The sequence below is a fragment of the Triturus cristatus genome, chromosome 2_1 (genome assembly GCF_964204655.1).
Source record: "Triturus cristatus chromosome 2_1, aTriCri1.1, whole genome shotgun sequence".
Lineage (NCBI taxonomy): Eukaryota > Metazoa > Chordata > Amphibia > Caudata > Salamandridae > Triturus > Triturus cristatus.
This window is the reverse complement of record NC_140581.1, coordinates 193033397-193055609: the sequence shown is the minus strand read 5'-3', so window position 1 is coordinate 193055609 and position 22213 is coordinate 193033397. Positions and strand designations below refer to the sequence as shown.

General features: G+C 40.5%; 1 protein-coding gene across 2 annotated transcripts in view; it reads right to left on the bottom strand.

Annotated features, from left to right (window-relative positions):
• Positions 1 to 691: 691 nt before the first annotated feature.
• MAPK4 (mitogen-activated protein kinase 4) overlaps positions 692 to 22213 on the bottom strand; it is a 423340-nt gene continuing 401818 nt past the window's right edge. For both annotated transcript variants that reach the window (XM_085629761.1, XM_085629753.1), the window contains one exon: positions 692 to 7862. In XM_085629761.1, the coding sequence (XP_085485887.1) occupies positions 7178 to 7862 (685 nt within the window). In that variant the 3' untranslated portion in view covers positions 692 to 7177. The remainder of the gene's footprint in view (positions 7863 to 22213) is intronic.

Genomic DNA, 22213 nt, shown 5'->3' with positions numbered 1-22213 from the left:
CCACCCCTGCTCTCCACATTGCTCTCTATGACCCGTGTGTTCTCCCTTTACCCCCATGTTCTCTCTCTCTTGTGGCTTTCTACCTTCTGCTGTCTTGCTTCTCCCCTGCCTGACATGTTGATTTAAACCCCCACTCCTTCCCCCACCCTTTCCCGCAACCTGCCATCTCACTCCATTTCTGAAAAGTGCTTTCACGCAACTTGTAAAAAATGTACTGATCCATCTCGGATGGGTAAATAAAAAGAAAAAAAATACCATGTCCTTTTATAGGTGCACACATATGCGTTGAATGCATACATGTACCTACAAAGTGATGCATTGGCCACGTCATTGCATTTTTGTTTTGTTTTTAGCTATGCTTCACAGCAGTTGCGATACTGTACAGCATCACTAAAAAACTGGCTAAGTGAATAGGTCTCATAAGTGAGACCTATTTTTTTTTACACTGCTTATTTGTAAATGTGGCACCTTAACTTCTAGTTGGCAGATGGACTTGGAGTTACCACAGCCAAAGCATCCACATATAGCTTACTAGTGAGACCTGGTAATCATCTAGGGCACAGCTGCCCAATGTCAGTCTAGAAGCAGAAGCGAGGTGGAGAGGCCATCCGAATGCATGTTCAGTTCACCTGCGGCAGTACAGACACAATCCAAAACATAAAAACTCTAAAGGACAAAAAAATGAATTTCAGTGTCTCTTTATTAAAGTAATATACAATCAAGTGGGGAAACTAAACACATGAAAGCACTCCCATTTAACGACCAGCTCATTTTTGATTTTTTTTCTCCCTGAAAAGTAACACGGAAGATTGTTCGCTTTTAACAAAAGTACGAGACCTAATGGATTATATTTCAACTCTGGGGGTGATTACGCAACTTCAGGTGGGGAGTCTGATGAACTGCTGGTCAGAATTCCTATATCAGAGAAAATTCAAATTAAGATGTTTATGATCCAAATTAGGAGACCAAATGTGGATTTATTTTGGGAAAAGAGTTTACAAAGTTTTGTTGATGAAGGATGAATCAGAAAAGACTACTCAACTGACAATGTGCACATTTAATGACATTTTCACCACAGGTGTCTTCAAAGGTCTCAGGAGACCCATCACTCACATATATTTAAATGGTCCCAGTAGGCTTCTCCTGACCTGAGATATGGGAAGAAAGAAAGTTAGATGCGGCTTAAGAGTCGCAATAGCGTACAATCAACGATGGAAAGTACAGTACTCAATGTAATGCTTTAAAGGACAAAAATACAACAATTTAAATTTGCACCATAGTTGTTCCTTTGTACAAACCAGAGCGGGCACCATTGAAGTAGCTCTAGATGGATTCTGGTCTTGAGTACAAATGGGGCGGGTGCTAGGCCGCGCTAAGTCAACAGCCACTGGAAAACGTGGCGCACAAAAACGTATTTGGTTTAATCTATGTATGTCAAAATCTTCCCAGAGACCAACTGGGCTAGTTCCTTCAATCACTATATGTACTCGTCGTGAATATAGGCGGGGTGTCCTCTTGCTTTCCCAATCGCTTGAGCGCTTCCGGTCTTCGAGCTGGACTTCAAACCGTTTTGGTGATGTTTTTGATCAGAGCACAACAGAAGTTGTAAAGTGTGGTGTAGTTCTCTCCAGTCCGAAGTGACCTTTTATTATATTAAAAGCATACTGAACACCTGTTTGATTCTTTTTTTATATAAATATGCTTTCATATATTTTACAAATGTTTATTAAACTTATTCCGGAAACTATTTTTTTAAAAATCATGTTACTTGCCAGTAACATGTGTGATTTTTTTGTACATTATAGCTTTGATTTAAATGATACTTTTAATATATTAGCTAATTGTATTTTGCTTATGAAATTATCTCTTTATTTGTTTATATAAGTTTTCCTTCGATAGTGGAGTCCCTCTAAGGCCTTCATGAGAGAGAGTGGAATTACCTCCTAGAATTCTGCTCTATCCGGTTTTTACAGGTGAGGGAGAACCTGACCCTACTTCACCAAGCACTAATTCCGAACAGTAAAATTGCATGAGCCTTCGGCTGCACTTGCAGCCAGGCCTCATTCCCTGTTTTGTCTGATGGGATGGGGAGCAAAACACTTTCCCCTTGCCTTGCCTCCTCCCCCCACCCGCCTCCATCACCTTCCACACTCCCTTGCAATCTCCATATACATTTACCACCTGCTTATATTCCCCCTTCCATGGGGTTTAACTTACAATTGCACAGTAGTGGGTCTGGTTTACCAGACAGTAATGGTAAATTTGCATGCAAATTTACTGTGTGGTAAATCCCCGATCTCCTCCAAGTACTGTGGAACTGGTATTAGGGCCTTGGTGTCCCCATAGGGCTGGCTTGGCCAGTGAAGCATGCTCTGGTCCTCAGAGCCTGGCCATCTGTCCGGCCATGTCAATAGGGCGGAACTGTACTTCGGACCATACCTCTAAAAGTGTAAATTTAATGTAACACCCCTATCCTCACCTTGAAGATGGAGAGCATTTAACAGGTGAGAGGGCAGATCTGTTTAAAACTTTTTCAAACAAGTGTGCCATTGATGTAGTTTCATGCATATGCAATTCCCAGTTGCTAGAGTTGGTATACACACAAGGAACATGCTAGCAAGTGCCAGTAGGGTCTCGGAAGACTTACACAATCCAGGTCGCGAGTTTGAAATCTGGTGGGGCACTTCGGCGATTGCAAAAAAGAAAACAACTGAGGAAGGCAATAACAGCAGCTATTATTTGAGCATCTTTTGACCTTGTGTGCATATTATATAAATCGTCATTATATTCATAATAAAGTGTGGTGATATTATTTGGAATTTCAGATTAGCATTTTCTTCTTGTTTTACAATTTAATCTTATCAAGTCGAAATTTTGGAGGACCGTCTAAAGACTAGTTTAGTCAAGTTTCTTAAGTTATATGGCAGGTTTGTACAGAGTGGCTCGAGTCAGGGGAGAGACCCCCTAATACCTATTCCTGCATATTTGGAGAACATACCCATCTACTTTAGGAAAGTTGATTAAAAGAGGTCTGTAGGGAAAGATAATTTTGCTGAAGTAAGGACATTTATCTTAATAGATATCTATACAAAAAGTTAATAATTATGATCTGCATTAGACAGTATATGTGACACCACTAGAGGTCTCTATATGCACCGTACACTGATTTACTCATAGATGTATGTCAGTGATGACCCTGGAAGACACATGCTAGACTTATGGCGGGCAGTCTCTTTGTTAATATGGTTGGGTCATAGGAGGTCTGGTGTCACCTAATGCTAGGCTTACTATGGTGTAGGAGATTTCAGAGCAGAAGGGCAGGAAGCCCATTCGGAGTCGTCCTATCTGGAAGAATGCTCACATTCTCACTGCACCTATTTGGGAGAAAGCACAAAGACCCACTTCCATCTCGTTGCTTAATCTGAGAAGGCATTTTAGCACAATAGCAACTCCATTGCGTCAGTCAATCAAGATGCCAATCAGGGCAAGGGGGACATTCAAATTGCGAAGCTTGTAATGCTCGGTTTGCTCCAAAACACTTATTCAAGATTGCAGAATCTCACCTCAATCGCCACTTATTATTTTTACTGAGATTTGGTTATCCCAGAAGAGGAGACCTTACATCAAGGAGCTTGTTCCTGATGGCTTCACAGTCTTCCACTGGGATAAGCTGCATAGGAAGGGGATAAGAGGTTTCATTCAAGTTCACCCAATTAGCCCCAATATGGGCTCCGTAAAAGTACATTAATTGATAATTTCTTTATCTTAATTTACAGACTCCCAGACTCTCCTCTCAGTTTTATTTCCCCTACACGGAAGAAGTTACTTCATTTGCTTGTCAGAAAGAGAAGATTTTGCTATGAGGAGATTTAAATTTACAAATAGAAGAGCCTTCTTGCTCCTTCTAGACTCTGGTCAAAGACCTTGCCTTGCTAATATAAATTACAGCGCTCAGGTTCCAGTCACACAGCGTGTCATCTCTTAGACCTAATATTTTCTGCTACCCTGATGAGACCACACGGTCATATCGTTCTCCGTACAAATATTTCAATGCAAAAAAACCTTCTTAATTGTCAACGTGAAGCGGGAAACGTTCAATTCAGACAAGTTGATTGTGTGATTCTCAATCATCTTTCTTCCACTCACCTGCCGTCCTCATCTACTGACCCTAATGGATTGCTATCCAAGATAAACTCAGTATGTACACTGGTCTTAGCTAAAATCCCCCCACTCCAGAAACTAAGACACTTGACTCCCAAAAATGTACGCACCCCTTGCTTCTCTGCCCAACTTATAGATCTCAAATTGGAAGCCACGGAGTTGAAAGACAGTGCTGCAAAGATTAAAATCCTGAATTAAAAGAAGATCCTTCGTAATTTATAAAGAGAAAATCAAAGAAACTAAATGTGCCTCCTATTCAGCGCACCATTAATCAGCCTCCAACCTATCAAAATAACAATATCATATAGTTATAGAGGTGCATCCTCCAGATGCGATAAGCCATATAAGTAAGCCTTCCCCCTAAACTTGGAAAACCATGGGAGATTTTCCTATTACAAAAATTACGTAAATTGCGGGAGTTTATTTATATGGGAGATACCTCTGTACTCAATCTGTCTATTCTGGAGTAGCCTCGGCCTGGGAGGTACTGCTTTGATGAGTCATTCTCTTTTATTAACCAAGAACAGCAAGGGTCTGTGATCAAAATGTCTGTCAGGTTAGTTGTTGTACACCACATCTGCTGAATATCGAAAACCTCTGCTCTTGGACTGTGCTATTTCTGGGGCTTTTTAACTGTTCCCTTGCAGAGGCTATTTTTCTCTCAGTTGGAAGCCAGCAATTGTAAAATCTGTTTAAAAAAAAGTGTGTCTCTTGACCCCAACAATTTTTGCAATTCCCACCTGATTTTCCTAAAGTTGTTCGCCATCTAGGTATTTAAGCAGATGGCTCTCTTCAGTAGCAAATTCTAAAAGGGATTTTACACCTCATTGCTGTTACCCTTCACATCCTGGTCGTAAATGCTCTGGTGCAGTTCAGATTGGACTTTGCGAACGCTATCTTCCTGGCAGTCTCTGAGAAGATGCTAAACTGCCTGCAGCTTCTTCGGGGTGCAGCGGTGCATTTGATCCCTAATATCTCTGGAAGCGCCACATAAGCCTGTGTTAAGCTCTCTGCATTGACCGACAGTTCGAGCTAGGATCATTTGCAAAGCCATTACCATTTTCTTTTTTCTGGTTCGTCCCCTTTTTCCCCAAAACGTTTCCGCTACACCACCAATGAGAAATGTGGGGCCTGTCAATCTCTGTGTCTCGCCGTTGCTAAAGTGCCCGCTTCCTTCTCCGGGGACTGTGCTTTCTCTGTTGCTGCTGCGAAGCAGTGGGATTGGCTCCCACCAGCTTCACGCTTGGCACCTGACCTTCTCCATTTCATACGTCTGTTAAAGATGGGGTTTTGTCATATTCTGTCTGCTCCTGAGTATCCCCCTTGTTTTCCAACTTTTAGTTGTTAAGTTGTCTAGCACCGATAAGCTTAGACATACATTGCACTTTAAAAATATCCATAAGAGAACGCAACATCTCGGCGATGGAGCAGTATCTGTCCAGTGTAAAGGTATTAAGGAACTTTATATTAGATGTGGTAGCCCAGGTGTCTTCAAAACTTAGGGCACATTTCTGGTGCTGTAAGGCACATCTATGAGGTGGGCCACTGAGAATGAAAGGCTTTTTGCTGAGGCTTTAGTTAAGAAGTTGGGCATGCCATAACTGTGTGTCTCTCAGGTTGCAGCATGCGGAGGGGCATTTAATTTTGCATATTTTTTATTGGGGAAAAGACATCTGTTTAGTCCAAGAAAGTTAAAACATATGGGCCACTGTTACATAAAGTGTGGTGTAGCCCCAAAGGAGGAAGTGAAAGGCTTCCACCTGCAGAACAGGGCCACACGCCGTGGAAGGACATGAGGAGACTGGCAGCTTGTGTTAGGTGTTCCTACTCCTGCCACCCTGCCACACTGGTGCAGTATTGTTTGTTGCACACAGGTTTCATTTTAATGGGGGCATGTCCACATCAACTGAGGTCTGCTGATGGTCTCCGACAGCAGTGCAATCTGCGGGTCCCATTGTGATTGGTGCTGCCTAGGTGAACTGACCAGACTCCCAGAGGACCATCGTTCATGTTGGGGGTTGATGGCATAAAGCCTCTGCCATCATGATCATGTTTAACTCCAAACCTGCAGGAGGATCCACACCGGACCCGAACCAAACAACAGTGCACCTGCAGAGGTGGAAACACGACTCGAAGGGCCCATGTTTTCACCTGCCCCAGCAGATGATGTCCCTCTCTGCCAAGACAAAATAACTGAAGTGGAAAAAAGAGCACCCTGGCTTGGTGAGTAGCATTTTTCACCAAACTAACTCATTGTCTCACAAAAGAGATACATAATTGGACATGCCTGCTATGCTGTATTATATGTTAGCACCAGGAGCCTTTTATCCCAGTTCAAACCACATCATGTGTGTTTATTTCTTAGCACCGGGTGTGGTGTCCATGAACTCTAGAATACAATCACACCACTATGTTGGCTTATTCACTAAGTACATATAAGCCCTGGAGTGTGCCTCTTTAACTGAGAAAATATGAATAAATCCTCAAAACTTTATTCATGTTTGACGATAGTTAAAATAGTATTGGCTTGTGTTATAGAAATGTTTTACAAAAACAATGCCAAGGGCAATTGATAATCTGAGTCTTTGCTGAAGAACCTCTATGGATGCGCTTAGACATCCAGCCACCAGTGTGTTGTTGAACGTGAACATCTGAGGTCCTCCTAAGAAAGTCATGCCATAATTCTGAAATATGTATATACAAAATGCCTTTGCTTTGTAGATGCTACACATGAAGCTCAAGGTTATGAGAGATGCCAGAAGCGGAAGGATAGGATATTAAGGCAGCAAAGTAGGTTCACTTTCATTCTCAACCCTTAATTGCATTAAGGCATAAAAAGGGGAAGCTGGAATTGTGCTTGCCCTATAAAGACAATGCTCCAGTGTAAAACTAGGTGACCAGTCCCACATATGGCTGCATCCACCACACTTTCAGGTTTACAATAGTGATACATTGCTGACGGCTGTGTAATTGTTAGTAGGCTGTGGAGGCATCTATCATTTCCAGGAAATGATCCTCACCACCTCTCTTTCTGATACACCTCTATCTGCGCAGTCTCATTGGGGTGCTCGTTAATACACGCCCCGTTCATATCATGAAGTTTGCTCTCTGCTATGTCTTCGGGATTTGAGCAGAGTTTCAGGGCTCTAGTGATGAAGACATCCAAGTCAAACTGAGACTTAGATCCACTGTTGATGTCCTCGGGTTCAACTGGATGAGGCGGAGATGGCTGGTTGTGCTCTTGGCCATGAGGAAGAGAGCCGGGGAGACACTCCAGCATGGGTTGAGTGTTTTTAACCCACTGAGCAATCTCAATGAAAAGATTGGACGGCTCCTCGTCCAGAGAGATCTTACCAGCTGGTTCAATAGCGGACTGTTTCCAGTGGGATAAGTCTAAAATAAGTTTGGGCTCCGAGTAGTGATGGGGTTTATTGTCCCTCCAAAGCAGCTTGTCCAGGTAGGACGGTGACCCCACTTTGTAGTCGCATGATCTCCCGCAATCGGTTTCAAACATCCGGTCCATGGAAGAATGGGATTGCTCCAAGTACCTTTCAGAGCTGCTCTGGGAATACTTGCGCGGATCGACCTGCGCTTCTTCAGCAATGGACTCGGAGTCTGCTCGAGGGTCTCGCTGCACTTCGCTTGCCCCAAGGTGGGCGTCTTGTCGCCACTCCAAATCAGAAGAAAGACTGACTTGATACCTATAAAAGACAGCACAGAAGAGTTATCATCTGACATACAGCCAGAAAGCAAGCATTGAAACTGTAGCACAATTGCTGTAATATACAGTGCGGAACAGTGATTATTCATCACCCAGGCACAAACCAAACACTCTCAGAAAAACTGAATCATAACTCCAAAAAGAGAAAACATGGAAGAATAATCATCTGAAATACAAAAAACAATACTGAAACATGGTATATTTAAAAGACTGCGACAAAAAAGGTGATCACATGGCACAGAACCACAAACCATACAGTGAAAGAGAAACTGAAGCATTATTTTGTTAAAAGACAATGAAAAAAGCTAGCAAACGGTACCTAGCCCGAACCAAACAACAAAAGAAAACTTGAGAAAGGTTCTTATTAGAAGTGGGCGAATCAACAAATTAATAGGGAGAGCTGAGCAAAGGGTAGGCTCTGGTTCTAAGAGCCTGTGCACACAAATACTTGGCATGTAAATTGTGCAAAAAACATCATGTTAGAATATGGTAATGTGTCTTCAAGATTCGCAAAAATTACATTTCTTCGACACATGGAAATATTTCACTTTAGCACATCAGATTATATTGATAAACATTTATTAAAAATGAGAGTTTTTAAAGAAACCCTGATCACAATTAGGATATTGAACTAAGTGGCAAGTCAGTTGTCATTTCTACTCTATATGTGGCCTGGATTCTTGTTATAGATGGAGTAATATTATAGGCAAATTCAAAATCAAATACAAGAGAAGTTTTTGAACCACGCACATCCTGCAATCACATATTTGAGGGCGTTCTCATATGAATAATAAAGAGGCTTGGTGAAATTAGCTAGTTGCATAGGATCACACAATCTGGTCAAGCAGGGAAGCCGGGATTGATCCCACTATTCCAGTTTAACTCTGTGTAATTCAGCAACTACATACGTATCTCTTCCTGACATCAAAGATTAGTGCTTGGTCTTTAATTCTTAATTCTTAAAATTTGAGTGGGAGTGACACGCAGAGTCCACATTGTTTCTTTGGCAGTTTTACATAGCACCGATCTTGCCCAGGGACATAAGACACACTCTACGTTACACCTTTTTTTGGCACAGAGAGATTTGCCAGGATTCACATGCTGCTGAGCAAAGGCCAGTAGTCAGGCCTGGTCACTTTGCCTATTGTGAAAGCTCAGCTCGTTTTGGGCTCATGGTTCCAAGAGGACCTCGAGTTTAGACAGAGCCATGCTTCTGATTTAAGCCTGACTCGAGCTTTTAGTGGCTCACCCACCTCTAGTTCCTATGTAGAACTATTTAGAAGAGTTATCTCATGGTACCCAAACCAAAACCTGACGTTGACTGAGAAATTAATGCCCATAAAGCAAATTGATTATGTGATTGTGCGGATGCTGTGTTTTTCTCATATTTATGGATTTGCCACATAATCCATTATTTTCTGCATAATCTGCAGATTAAAAAAAAAGGTTTCTAGCTCAAACGCTACTAAAAAGACAGTAACATGTGTTGATGCACAGTGGAAGGTCCTTTCCAAAGGTTCACTGGTCACCTTTCTGTTGCTTATTGCTATATTTAGGTGTTAAACCGATACCAGTGAGGTGCATTCTATGCCCAGACAATGTTAACAAGAGTAAAAATAAGATACTATCACAAGATGTGCCACATCACGCCACATATTTTGCCTTTTCTTGCTGCATAATTTAGTCAACCCTGACCCATAATTTAGCCCTCCCCTGCTGCATAATTTTAGTGGCCCTGCCTGTGTGTAATCTGTAAAACGCTTTATATGATTCTCAGCATGGTCATCTCAGGAGTTTATTCTTATGAGGCTGATAAAATGGGTGTTTCAGGGTCGTTTAATAGGAAAACTTGTGGCAAAGTATGAGGTAGCAGATTGCACACAAAAAGCAAGTGGCTTTCAACAGACTTTAAAGTTTTAACTGCTACAGGCTACAGCACATAAGGAAAAACTGAAATTTGGGGAACAAAATCCAACCAGTACTGAAACATAGTTGAAGTGTTTAAAAAAAAAGAAAAAGCATTATACTACTAACATTAATACATCAGTTATTAGTAACTATACAGTAACTTGTATTGTGTAACACTGATAAACATTCAGAATTAGTTTAGCATTTCTTTAGCACTATTATGTTTTTTCAAAGTACCTTATCTAATGTATTTCAGTACATTTGAGCTATGAGTTTTAAGGTTCATAGTGTGTACCCATTGGGTCCTTAACTCGTGCTGAAAACTTTAGATTGAATTGGTGTCTTAGCAGAGCCACGTAGTGCACAGTATAGTGTTGTCTAGTCTGAGCATATATGCTATCTACGTTTGTTTAGTAATAGGCACATCAGTATTGTTTTCCTGAATGAATAAAGCTCCTTTTATAGTCAGTTCACTTGGTACATGCTAAGCACCATTTACACAAGTGCATGCCAAATACAGGTTACAAAACACCCAAACAACTACATATTAAGGTGGTGATTGGATTGCTAGAAGTGATCACTAAGGCTACCAGAGGATGGAATAGCCAAAAGAAGCAACATCTCAGACAAAAAGACACAGACAGACTCAAAGACAAATAAGAGGAAGTGAGGCCCAATCAAAATGCATTACAGGAGGAAGCATTTACCTACAACCCAGAGAGTTACCAGCAAGATCTGGTTTCCCTAGGTCCAAATGAACACTTTTCAGAGTGCACTACACAAGGGTTCAGCTGTACAAAGTTGGGTGAACTGAAAACAAAATGTGTCCATGAAGCTGTGACTGGGTGGGTACTTTTGCCCACACACTGAGGAGGTGCTTGATTATAGAGAAATACTGAGTGTAAGTTGAAAAGAAGCTGGGAGTTCCACTAGCAAAGAGAGAGATAGCACAATGATGGGCAGCCCACCACCACTAGACATTAGGAAATGTACTTCACAATATGGACTGGTGTATGGCAAAGGCCAGGGTGGCGTATAAAGGTAGAGGATGTCCGAAGAAATTTAAAAACAATCTTGGGGCCTATGGGAGGAATATAATGGAGTTGACTAAGTGAAAAGAGCACGTCAAGTGAAGTGGAAGTTATGTACCATAGTGCTGTTAGCTAAATACTTAGTCTTTTCGAGAACTAAAGATTTTATCCTGCAAGTAATATTTCACAGATGAAACCGCTTAAAACTGTACATATGGATGATTGTGCCATTTTCCCTGCATTATTTCCGTATTTGATCATTACTGCAATATGGACATCTTGCAGAGACAGCATATTTCCTTTTGTAATGTCATGAAAAGGTCTCCAATTGTTTGAATGAACATAAAAATAAAATAAAAACTCAATACAATGTTTATATAAATATATATATTTAGAAAACTGTCTTCATCCTATAAATTATGAAATCCTTAATTAATGTTCAACTACCTTTATGTTTGGAACCAAATTTACATACCTGGATGGTAGCCGAAATTTGGTAAACTTTATTAAAACATTAAAAATGTCTGGCCCAAAATAGATTTTATATAATATCTACATAGGATACATATTAGGTAACTATGTAATATGGTCCATTCAGCCATTGTGTTTTCTGGTGACATCATAAACCACGAACCGAAGACTGAGTGGGTTGTAAATGTCATAAGAACCATAGGATGTCAATACTGGACCATATTAAATCTGGTACCGCTATTTATTGTTTATATTACTTTTTTTGTGTAGTTAGCTTGAAAGAGCTGTTTACTTCTAAGTGCAGCTAACATTGACACCGAAGGGAATTAGAATGTTTAGTTTTATTCCACATTTCTTGAATAAATGGTTAATAAAAAAAAACTACAGAAACAACAATGGTGATGGTCAGTGGGTTTAGGCAATCATCTGGCTGCAGCGTTTACCACATATTTAAGATTTATTGGATTTGCCACAATGTGCCAAATTTGCAGAGTTTGTTCTCTCTCTCTCTCTCTCTCTCTTTCTCTCTCTCCTCTTGTTATGATTCTGGGCTTATTGTATCGTATTTTAAACTCCCCAAAAAGCTGCTAAAGCTTTTTTTTTTTTAATGTACAGCTGTAAAGTAGCCCTGTGTGGCAGCAGAAAGGTTTCTGTTGCTGCACATGACCAGGAGCATTCTTCAGTCTTAATGTTCTGCATCTGCTCGTTAAAGTTCTGACAAGCAAGGTCCCTCCTTATTTAGCAACGTCCTTCCCCTTTCCCAAGGTAGCTCTTTGGGTGGTGGTTATTGTGTTAACAATGTCTAAAGATAACAGATGCCAACCCCTAAAATATCAAATTTCTGAAATACGTACTGGTACTCAATCATCTTCATGGCCCACCCATACTTCTCTATGGCCCACCCAGAGAAAATATCCAGGAGCCGGGCCTAGTGGGAAGAGAGACTGAGGCACCCGCACTACATGGGATAACCAAAAAGGAACAAATGGGGTGGGCGGAGAGATTCGCAACGGCAACATTTGTATCCTCAAGTGCTGACGGTGTGTGCATTGTTGAGTGCCGAAAGAAAGCAAAAAACAATAAAAATATTCTTAAACAAATACATTTCTGCCATTTAAAAGGGTGGGAATGTTTCTGAATACCCACCAATGTGTACATGTGTGGGTGTTGGGGGTGTGCACCGCCATTCCATCACTGGAACATTCACGACCCACCCATTCTGCGTACCTCTGAGTAGATTTACTGACACAAAAATATTTCTTTTACTTAATCATTTTGTGAGAATTTCAAAAGTGGTCAACATGGAGCAAAATACGTTTCTTTATATACAAAACGCGCACATATTCTTTTTTTTCACATAAATACTGAAAGTGACTACAAATAAAGTTAGCAGTCTGTCACGGAAAGAGGGATTTCACTTTTTTTCTTCTTATGGAGCAGGACAATTTGACCATGTTGCCTCAATGTACAAATCAATAGGAAAAGTACAATATAGGCAACAGGAAACCCCATTCAATAATTCCTAGTAGGCCGTATATTAAATTATAAGCATCAGATACAAGTACATCCAAAATAAAAAAACGCCTTTCTTTTATCCTTTAATGAAAACGTCTTTAATAAAACCCCTACAAATATTTTTAAGAGATCATATATATTATATATATTATATACATGTATATACACACACATATATATATCAGTCTCAAAAATGAAAGAATGACGCGGCACTCCTCTCGGCAAAAAGATGTTAATTTAATTCCAAATCGTAATCCTCCCTATGCGTTTCGAACCGTAGTTCCTGGTCACGGTAGATTATTACATTGGTCCTACTTTCATTTTTAACTTTTATACTCATACATGAAGGTGCCATTGTAATGCATTATGGGTATGGTAGTTCAACTATTTAACTATTTACCGAAACAAAGAATTTTCAGACAATCAAATCCTGAAGGAAATGGACATTCAAACAGATAAACGAGTACCAACACACTTCAAGAAAAAATCAAGGTTCTGTCCAGCCCTACACCCTGGCAACAAGATTGACACATTCTACGAACTGGTCCTAGGAGATCTGGAAGTAATGTGCAATGTCCCCCACAATAACAGTTGAGAAAATTTAACTACAAAAGAGCGCTGCGCCCTACAAACACTCAAGAATAACAATACAATTGAAATCAAACCAGCTGACAAAGGTGGGAACATTGTAATTCTAGATAAACAGCAATATATAGAAGAGGCAATGCGCCAATTGCAGAAGAGAAAGAACTACGAGTGACTGGAAAAGAATCCCATTAATGATCTAAAGCTGAAACTGAGTGAGAAGTTAAATGAATGGCAAGGCAAGGGATTGCTAACGGAAGATGAGAAAATATTTCTAATGGTGGAGAATCCAATAATACCTACAATCTATTTTCTTCCGAAAGTACATAAGACACTGAATAAACCACCAGGACGCCCGATCATTTCCAGTTGTGGAAGCTTATATGAAAATATGTCTCTATATGTGGACCACTTCCTGGCGCCTATTGTTCCAGCACTAAGCTCTTACATAAAGGATATTGGGGACTTTTTGCGTATTATAATGGAGACCCAATGGCAACCAAATTATCTTTTCATAACAATCGATGCAGTGTCATTGTACACCTCAATTGACCACGACAATAGCTTGCATGCCATCCAATACTTTTTGAAACAGAGACCAATCAGCGAACTAGCGCACTCTGAGATGTTAATTGAAATGATCTCCATGTGCCTGAATAACAATATATTTCTATTCAACAAGAAAATGTATGTGCAGCACTGTGGTACTGCGATGGGAGTTTCCTTCTCTCCAAGCTACGCGAATCTCATGATGGGGTGGTGGGAGAGGAGCGTGGCTTGGAGAGAAGCAAAACAACCATCACATGGTGAACGTAGCCCTTTGGCTTCGGTTCATAGATGACTTATTTCTGCTATGGAGAGGAACCGAGAAAGGATTTGAGCTTTTCTTCATGGAACTGAACAACAATGATGTGGGACTTAGTTTCACGTACAATTTAAGCTCCAAAGAAATTGATTTCCTGGACACCAAGGTCTACATAAAGGATGAGCGCATACATACAACACTGCACAGAAAAAACACAGCAACCAATAGTCTCCTACATGGGGAGAGCTTTCATCCTCGATCGTTAAAAAAGAGCATACCATACGGCGAATTATTGCGTATGAAGAGAAACTGTTCAGAAGAACAAGAAATGCAGAAACAATGTGAAGAAACCAAGGTACGCTTCCTACAATGTGGATACAAACCCGCTGACATCAAGCGAGGAGAATTAAAAATGAAGGAAAAAAGCAGAGCAGAAACATTGATCACCAAGAGTAAGGAAAATAATGCAAGCGAAGGAACTGATGAGAATCAGCCTCGACTAATACTTCCCTACAGTAAGGAAACCTTCAAGATTAGAAAGATACTGAATAAATACTGGAATGTATTGCAAAAAGATCCTGATATAGGTACAAACACAGGAGACCATCCACTGATGTCTTATAAAAGAGCACCAAATCTCTCGGACCACCTAGTGAGAAGCCACTTTGAAGCCACAAAAACTGAATCCTGGTTACAGTCCAGATCCAAAGGATTTTCGAAATGTATGTCTTGCAAAGCATGTAAGATTGGAAAAAATTTAAAGAATCTCAAAGATCCAACTGGCAAGACCTTTGAAATAAGAGAAACCATAACATGCGACTCAACCTTTGTGGTCTACATACTCCAATGTTTCTGTGGGAAACAATACATAGGCAGCACGATATGCCCCTTAAAGAAACGCATATTGGAACACACGCGTGCCATCCAAAATTTGGACAGCACCTATGCAATCGCAAAACATATGTCTTCTCACACAGGAAAATCCTGGCTTGATATAAAATACTCAGGGCTTGTGACAGTACCTCCAAGTGAGCGAGGAGGCAACCGTATCCAGAAACTACGTAGGCTGGAATCACGCATGATAATGAGGTTCAAAATCAAACATCCTCTAGGTTTGAATGGGGATGAGGAGCTTTATGTCCATCTATAGGTACCCAATGTACCTAAACAATGAACAAAAGCATACCCTTGGTTTATCGTTAATAACCAGCAGAATATGGCTTTCTCCACCACCATTAGGATCTAAATGTCTACTGTAACTCCATCAAACTTTGCAACAGCTGGCCCAAATCTACACAAACACATATATATCTGAAACAAACAGTGCATGTTAATTTGAATCACTTCAGCATACTCCTTGGTGTGAGATGGGACAATGGGCACTCAGCCACAAAACGTTTATTGACACTAAGTCTTAAATTGTACTTTGAAACGAGTCAGTGCAGAAACTACTTCACACATTGTCTTTCGTTTAAATGTTATGAATGCGTTGCCTTATTTTCATTAGTTAATGACAAGCGCATGTCTCATTATTGTGCATATAATGTCTCTTTGTCGTTCTTTTAATGACTAGCGCGCCAGCAAAGGCATGTGTAACATCACCAGATCACACGATTATGGCAGTATGCTAAAAGTATGACACCCCAGAATAAGAATGAATGAAATTCTTTGTTTCTGTAAATGGTTGAACTACCATACCCATAATGCATTACAATGGCACCTTCATGTATGATTATAAAAGTTAAAAATGAAAGTAGGACCAATGTAATAATCTACCGTGACCAGGAACTACGGTTCGAAAAGCGTAGGGAGGATTACGATTTGGAATTAAAGTAACATCTTTTTGCCGAGAGGAGTGCCGCGTCATTCTTTCATTTTTGAGACTGATATTGACTACGGGATCGCTGTCCTGATCCCGACGCGAGCACTGGCTGTGAAAGTGCTCCTTCCGTGGCAGGACGTTTGTGGCAAGACACATATATATATATATATATTCACTGAAAAAACCATAGGTTTCACACATGTTATAGTTAGCTGTACATTTCACTCGTAAAAAACCAATGAAATTCCCGCGTTATAGTTAGTGCAGGCAACTATAACTCACGCGACCGCAATCCTCTGCTGATGCTAATACTGTATTTCGACACTTATTTGCCCATGTCTTCTTCCATTAAATTTTAGCTATACATATATTACAAATATTTTTTTTTCATAAAGACACATATGTCATCAGCAGAAGATTGCGGTCGCGTGAGTTATAGTTGCCTGCACTAACTATAACGCGTTTCATTGGTTTTTTACGAGTGAAATGTACAGCTAACTATAACATGTGTGAAACCTATGTTTTTTTCAGTGAATTTGCAAGGTTTTTTTAATGCTAATTCCTAACTATAACTTGTGTGAAACCTATGGTTTTTTCAGTGAATTTGTACGTTTTTTTAAATGCTAAGTTACTTTACGCCATTCGTGGTGTGCGCGCCCAGTTAACGCAGTTCATTCCGTGCGCGCACGGTGCGCTTCGTGCACCGTGCGCGCACAGTGAGCACGCGGTGCGCTTCGCGCACCGCGCGCCCACTTTACGCAGTTAGTGCCGTGCACGCACGGCGTACATGGTCCATCCCGCTTAACGTGGGCACGCGGTGCGCGCAGCGCACCGCGTGCCCACGTTAAGCGGGATGGGCCATGTACGCACGATGCGCTTCGCGCACCGTGCGCACATGTGGGACATATTATGCGCATCTTTGTGAAATGTATTCTTTGTTAATTTCATAGCTGTAATATGCCATGCACAAATGGTGCCCTTCGGGCACCTTTTGCACACGGGGTGGGGAGAATGTGGATAATTTTTTTTTTTATAAATTTTTACCGTACGCGTACGGTAAGCATAATCGGCGATTTTCCAAAAAAAAAAAATTTTTTTTTTGGGCTTGGGGGTGGTTTGGGGACCCCAGTATCAATGCTGGGTGGTTAGGATCTCATGAAACTGCCTCTTTACACATTTTTGGGGTTCGTTTTTGCTGCCCAACTCATGGAGCGAGAGAGAAAATGGCGGCCGCCGCTTCCTGGTTTCGACCGATTCGAATGTTTACTAAGAGCTAAGAGCCAATCAAAATCGCGCTCGCGCACGCCACCGTACGCGTACGGTAAGCGCACCGTAAGCGCACCGTAAGCTGGCTCAGATATATATATTGATTTAAAGGCTATTTTCTCAGAATCTACTGAACAGATTTACACCAAACCTACAAAAGGCACTTCCTTGACCTGAGGACTACCTCTCTGCCAAATTTCAAGTAATTCTGTTCAGCCGTTCGGGCTGTAGCTGTGTCTAAAGGTCCTATGGAAAAATGCATGGGAAAAACGCGTTTTGGGACCCCCCTTTTATCTCAGCCCCCGCTTCACGAATCCCCCCGAGACTTTCAGGGTAGGAGCGGAGCGTAGCGCCCCACCTATTTTGAAAAATTCGCAAGGATTCGTCGACCGGCGCCAAAGTTATTCAAAATAGAATGTTGCGGATTTCCTATGGAAACGTGGTCCTAACTATAACTACCTACTGGCGACCGCCAGTAGGTAATATATATATTCAGCATAGGGTTATCGTTAGCTTCGAAAATAACCATACTGCACTCCCAGGGGAAAATTTCATTCAGCTTTTATTCTTGAGTTCACATCAACGCGTTTCGATGGCCTCTTGCCACCTTGTTCACGATAGTGCAAAGTCATTTGTTTCATTTTTTTATACAGACATTTGACGTACACGACATAGATGAGGGACTAACAAATTATTTTGTCAACATGTTGGAAGAAAGATAAAAAAGCTTCCGCCATTTTGGAATGTGTTACCTTGCGGTACTATTTACACATTTTAACACATTTGCATTATGAACAAGTGTTCCAACACAGTGTTTTCATCGGCTTATATATATATATATATATATATATATATATATTATCTACTGGCGGTCGCCAGTAGATAGTTATAGTTAGGACCGAGTTCCCATAGGAAATCTGAAAATTATATTTTGAATAACTTTGGCGCTGGTTGACTTATGTTCGTGAAATTTTCAAAACTAATGGGGCGCTCCGCTCAGCTCCTACCCTGAAAGTCTCGGGGTGATTCGTCAAGCGGGGGCTGAGAAAAAAGGGGGGGTCCCAAAACGCGTTTTCCCCATGCATTTTCCCATAGGACCTTTAGTTGAAGGTACAGCCCGAACGGCTGAACAGAATCACTTGAAATTTGGCAAAGAGGTAGTCCTCAGGTCAGGCATGTGCCTTTTGCATATATGGTGTAAATCCGTTCAGTAGTTCCTGAGAAAATCAAAAGTTAAATCATATACATATCTGGGCGGAGCCTAACCACACATCTCATTGTGAGATCTGATTGGCTGTCAGCACTTCATCCAAGAAGTGTTGGCAGCCATCTTGGGACCAATATACATGATAGCACCTCATTAAAAAGCATTGCAGTTAATAGAAGGTTTTAAGACTTTAGTTACATTATAAATCATTTGTTGATGGTACCATACTCATTTTAGGAACTGTGGTAAGTTCTAAGGTGATTTTACCATGTGAAAAAGCCATCTGCTGGGATATCATGAATCATCTTTGAGAGAAAACTATTTTCACATGCTTTTCCCACAGAGGTTTGGAAGGTGATCTATAAGCTAAACTGAGAGCATATTTTCTGTAAATTCACATTATCTTTCTCAGTCATGTGAGAATGAAGTCTGACATTCTCAGTAAAACATGTACATCCAACAAGGGCAGAGACTGTCAGTTGATTCCTTTGTGTTCTACTGCAGCTTCCCAGAGTGTTCCAAAGAACAGCTAGAGCGCTAACAGTCTTACTTATGACAAAGGTATGGCACACCTGAAGCCATCTTGATTGGAATAAAGTGGTAACATTTAAAACATTTAATTTAAAAAGGAATAAAATGAGAGGGTTCATTGTGCCATAGAATGTATGATTAGTGCTGCAGAAAGAAAAATTAGGGCACATTTTGAGTGACTTCTCAAATCCTCTTCTATTTCATTAAAGAATTCTGACATGCAGACTGAAACATGCACTTTCAATACCAGCAGCAGACTTCCCTGGTGAGCAGTAACTTTACTACAGTGATCTTATGAGCAACTAGAGTGCTAACATTCTGAATTTATGGCAAATGTGTGACACATCTGAATGCCTTCTTCATTGAATCAAAGTAAAAAACTGACAGTATGCCTACTGAGGATACTGCAGTAAATGAGGAAATTAGGGAACTTCATAACAAGTCTCCCAAGATGGCCACCAGAGACAAAAGAGCCCAAATGTAGCACAAATATCACCGAGATGTAGCCCAAGTATAGCCCAATGACAGAAATCCCAGAGTGTTTTAAAGAATAACTAGAGCGCTAACAGTCTTACTTATGACAAAGGTATGGCACACCTGAAGCCATCTTGATTGGAATAAAGTGGTAACATTTAAAACATTTAATTTGCAAAGGAACAAAATGAGGGGGTTCATTTTGCCATAGAAATTATGATTAGTGCTGCAGAAAGAAAACAGGGCACATTTTGACTTCTCAAATCCTCTTTTATTTCATTAAAAAGTTCTGACATGCAGACTGAAACATGCACTTTGAATACCAGCAGCAGACTTCCCTGGTGAGCAGTAGCTTTGCTACAGTGATCTAATGAGGAACTAGAGTGCTACCATTCAGAATTTATGGCAAATGTGTCGCATCTGAATGCCTTCTTGATGGAACCAAAGTAAACATTGAAAATGCAATAGGTCTCGCCCTCGTTTAAGTTAAAGCAATTCTGTTTGTAATTAGGTGGCTTTTTAGCTTTGCTTTTATTAGTGTTTTTCAAAATTTCATGTACATAACATGCATATATGTATATGTATGCATGCATTTATATTTGTATTTATATAGATATGCAGATTATATATATGTTTATATATATATATATATATATATATATATATATATATATACACATACATAAATATAAATGCATATGCATATATGTGCATATGTGTGCGTGTAGAGAGAGGTAGAGAGGTAGAGGTGTAGAGGTAGGGACGTAGAGGTAGAGACGTAGAGGTAGAGACGTAGAGGTAGAGGTAGAGAGGTAGAGAGTAGTAGAGAGAGAGGCAGAGAAAGGTAGAGAGGTAGAGAGTAGAGGATGAGTAATAGAGAGTAGAGAGAGAGTAGTAGAGAGTAGTAGAGAGAGTAGCAGAGAGTGAGTAGGAGAGAGTAGTAGAGTGAGTAGCAGAGAGTGAGTAGTAGAGAGTAGTAGAGAGTGAGAAGTAGAGAGTAGTAGAGAGTAGTAGAGAGTGAGTAGTAGAGGGAGTAGTAGAGAGTAGTAGAGAGTGAGTAGTAGAGAGTGAGTATTAGAGAGTGAGTAGTAGAGAGTAGTGGAGACTGAGTAGCAGAGAGAGAGTAGTAGAGAATGTGTAGTAGAGAATGAGTAGTAGAGTGAGTAGTAGAGAGTAGTAGGGAGAGTAGTAGAGAGTGAGTAATAGAGAGTAGTAGAGAGTGAGTAGTATAGAGTAGTAGAGAGTAGTAGAGAGTGAGTAGTAGAGAGTGAGTAGTAGAGAGTGAGTAGTAGAGAGAGAGTAGTAGAGAGTGAGTAGTAGAGAGTAGTACAGAGTGAGTAGTAGAGAGTGATTAGTAGAGAGTAGTGGAGTAGTAGAGAGTGAGTAGTAGAGAGTAGTAGAGAGTGAGTATTAGAGTGAGTAGTAGGGAGTAGTAGAGAGTGAGTAGTAGAGTGAGTAGTAGAGAGCAAGTAGTAGAGAGTGTGTAGTAGAGAGAGAGTAGTAGAGAGTGAGTAGTAGAGAGTGAGTAGTGTAGAGAGTAGTAGAGTAGTAGAGTAGTAGAGAGTGAGTAGTAGAGAGTGAGTAGTAAAGAGTAGTAGAGCGTGAGTAGCAGAGAGTAGTAGAGAGTAGTAGAGTGAGTAGTAGAGAGTGAGTAGTAGAGAGAGAGAGTAGTGATAGAGAGTGAGTGGTAGAGAGTAGTAGAGTGTGAGTAGTAGAGAGTGAGTAGTAGAGAGAGTAGTAGAGTGAGCAGTTAAGAGTGAGTAGTTGAGAGTGAGTAGTAGAGAGTGAGTAGTAGAGAGTAGTAGAGAGTAGTAGAGTAGTAGAGAGTGAGTAGTAGAGAGTGAGTAGTAGAGAGTAGTAGAGAGTGAGTAGTAGAGAGGGAGTAGTAGAGAGAGAGAGTAGTAGAGAGTAGTAGAGAGTGAGTAGTAGAGTAGTAGAGAGTGAGTGGTAGAGAGTAGTAGAGAGTGAGTAGTAGAGAGTGAGTAGTAGAGAGTAGTAGTAGAGAGTAGTAGAGTACTAGAGAGTAGTAGAAAGTGAGTAGTAGAGAGTGAGTAGTAGAAAGTAGTAGCGAGTGAGTAGTCGAGAGTGAGTAGTTTAATTTAAAAGGAACACAATGAGGAGGTTCATTTTGCCATAGCAATTATGATTAGTGAGGAAAAAAGAAAAATTAGGGCACATTTTGAGTGACTTCTCAAATCCTCTTCTATTTCATTAAAAAATTCTGCCATGCAGACTGAAACATGCACTTTCAATACCAGCAGCAGACTTCCCTGGTGAGCAGTAGCTTTACTACAGTGATCTAATGAGCAACTAGAGTGCTACCATTCAGAATTTATGGAAAATGTGTGACACATCTGAATGCCTTCTTGATGGAATCAAAGTAAACAAGCATTGAAAATGCAATAGGTCTCGCCTTCGTTTAAGTTAAAGCAATTCTGTTTGTAATTAGGTGGCTTTTTAGCTTTGCTTGTATTAGAGTTTTTCAAACTTTCATATACATACCATGCATATGTATGCATATATGTATATGTATATGTTTGCATGGATTTATATTTATATAGATATGCAGATTATATTTATATGTTTATATATGTATATATTATCTACTGGCGGTCGCCAGTAGATAGTTTTAGTTAGGACCACGTTTCCATAGGAAATCCGCAACATTCTATTTGGAATAACTTTGGCGCCGGTCGACGAATCCTCGCGATATTTT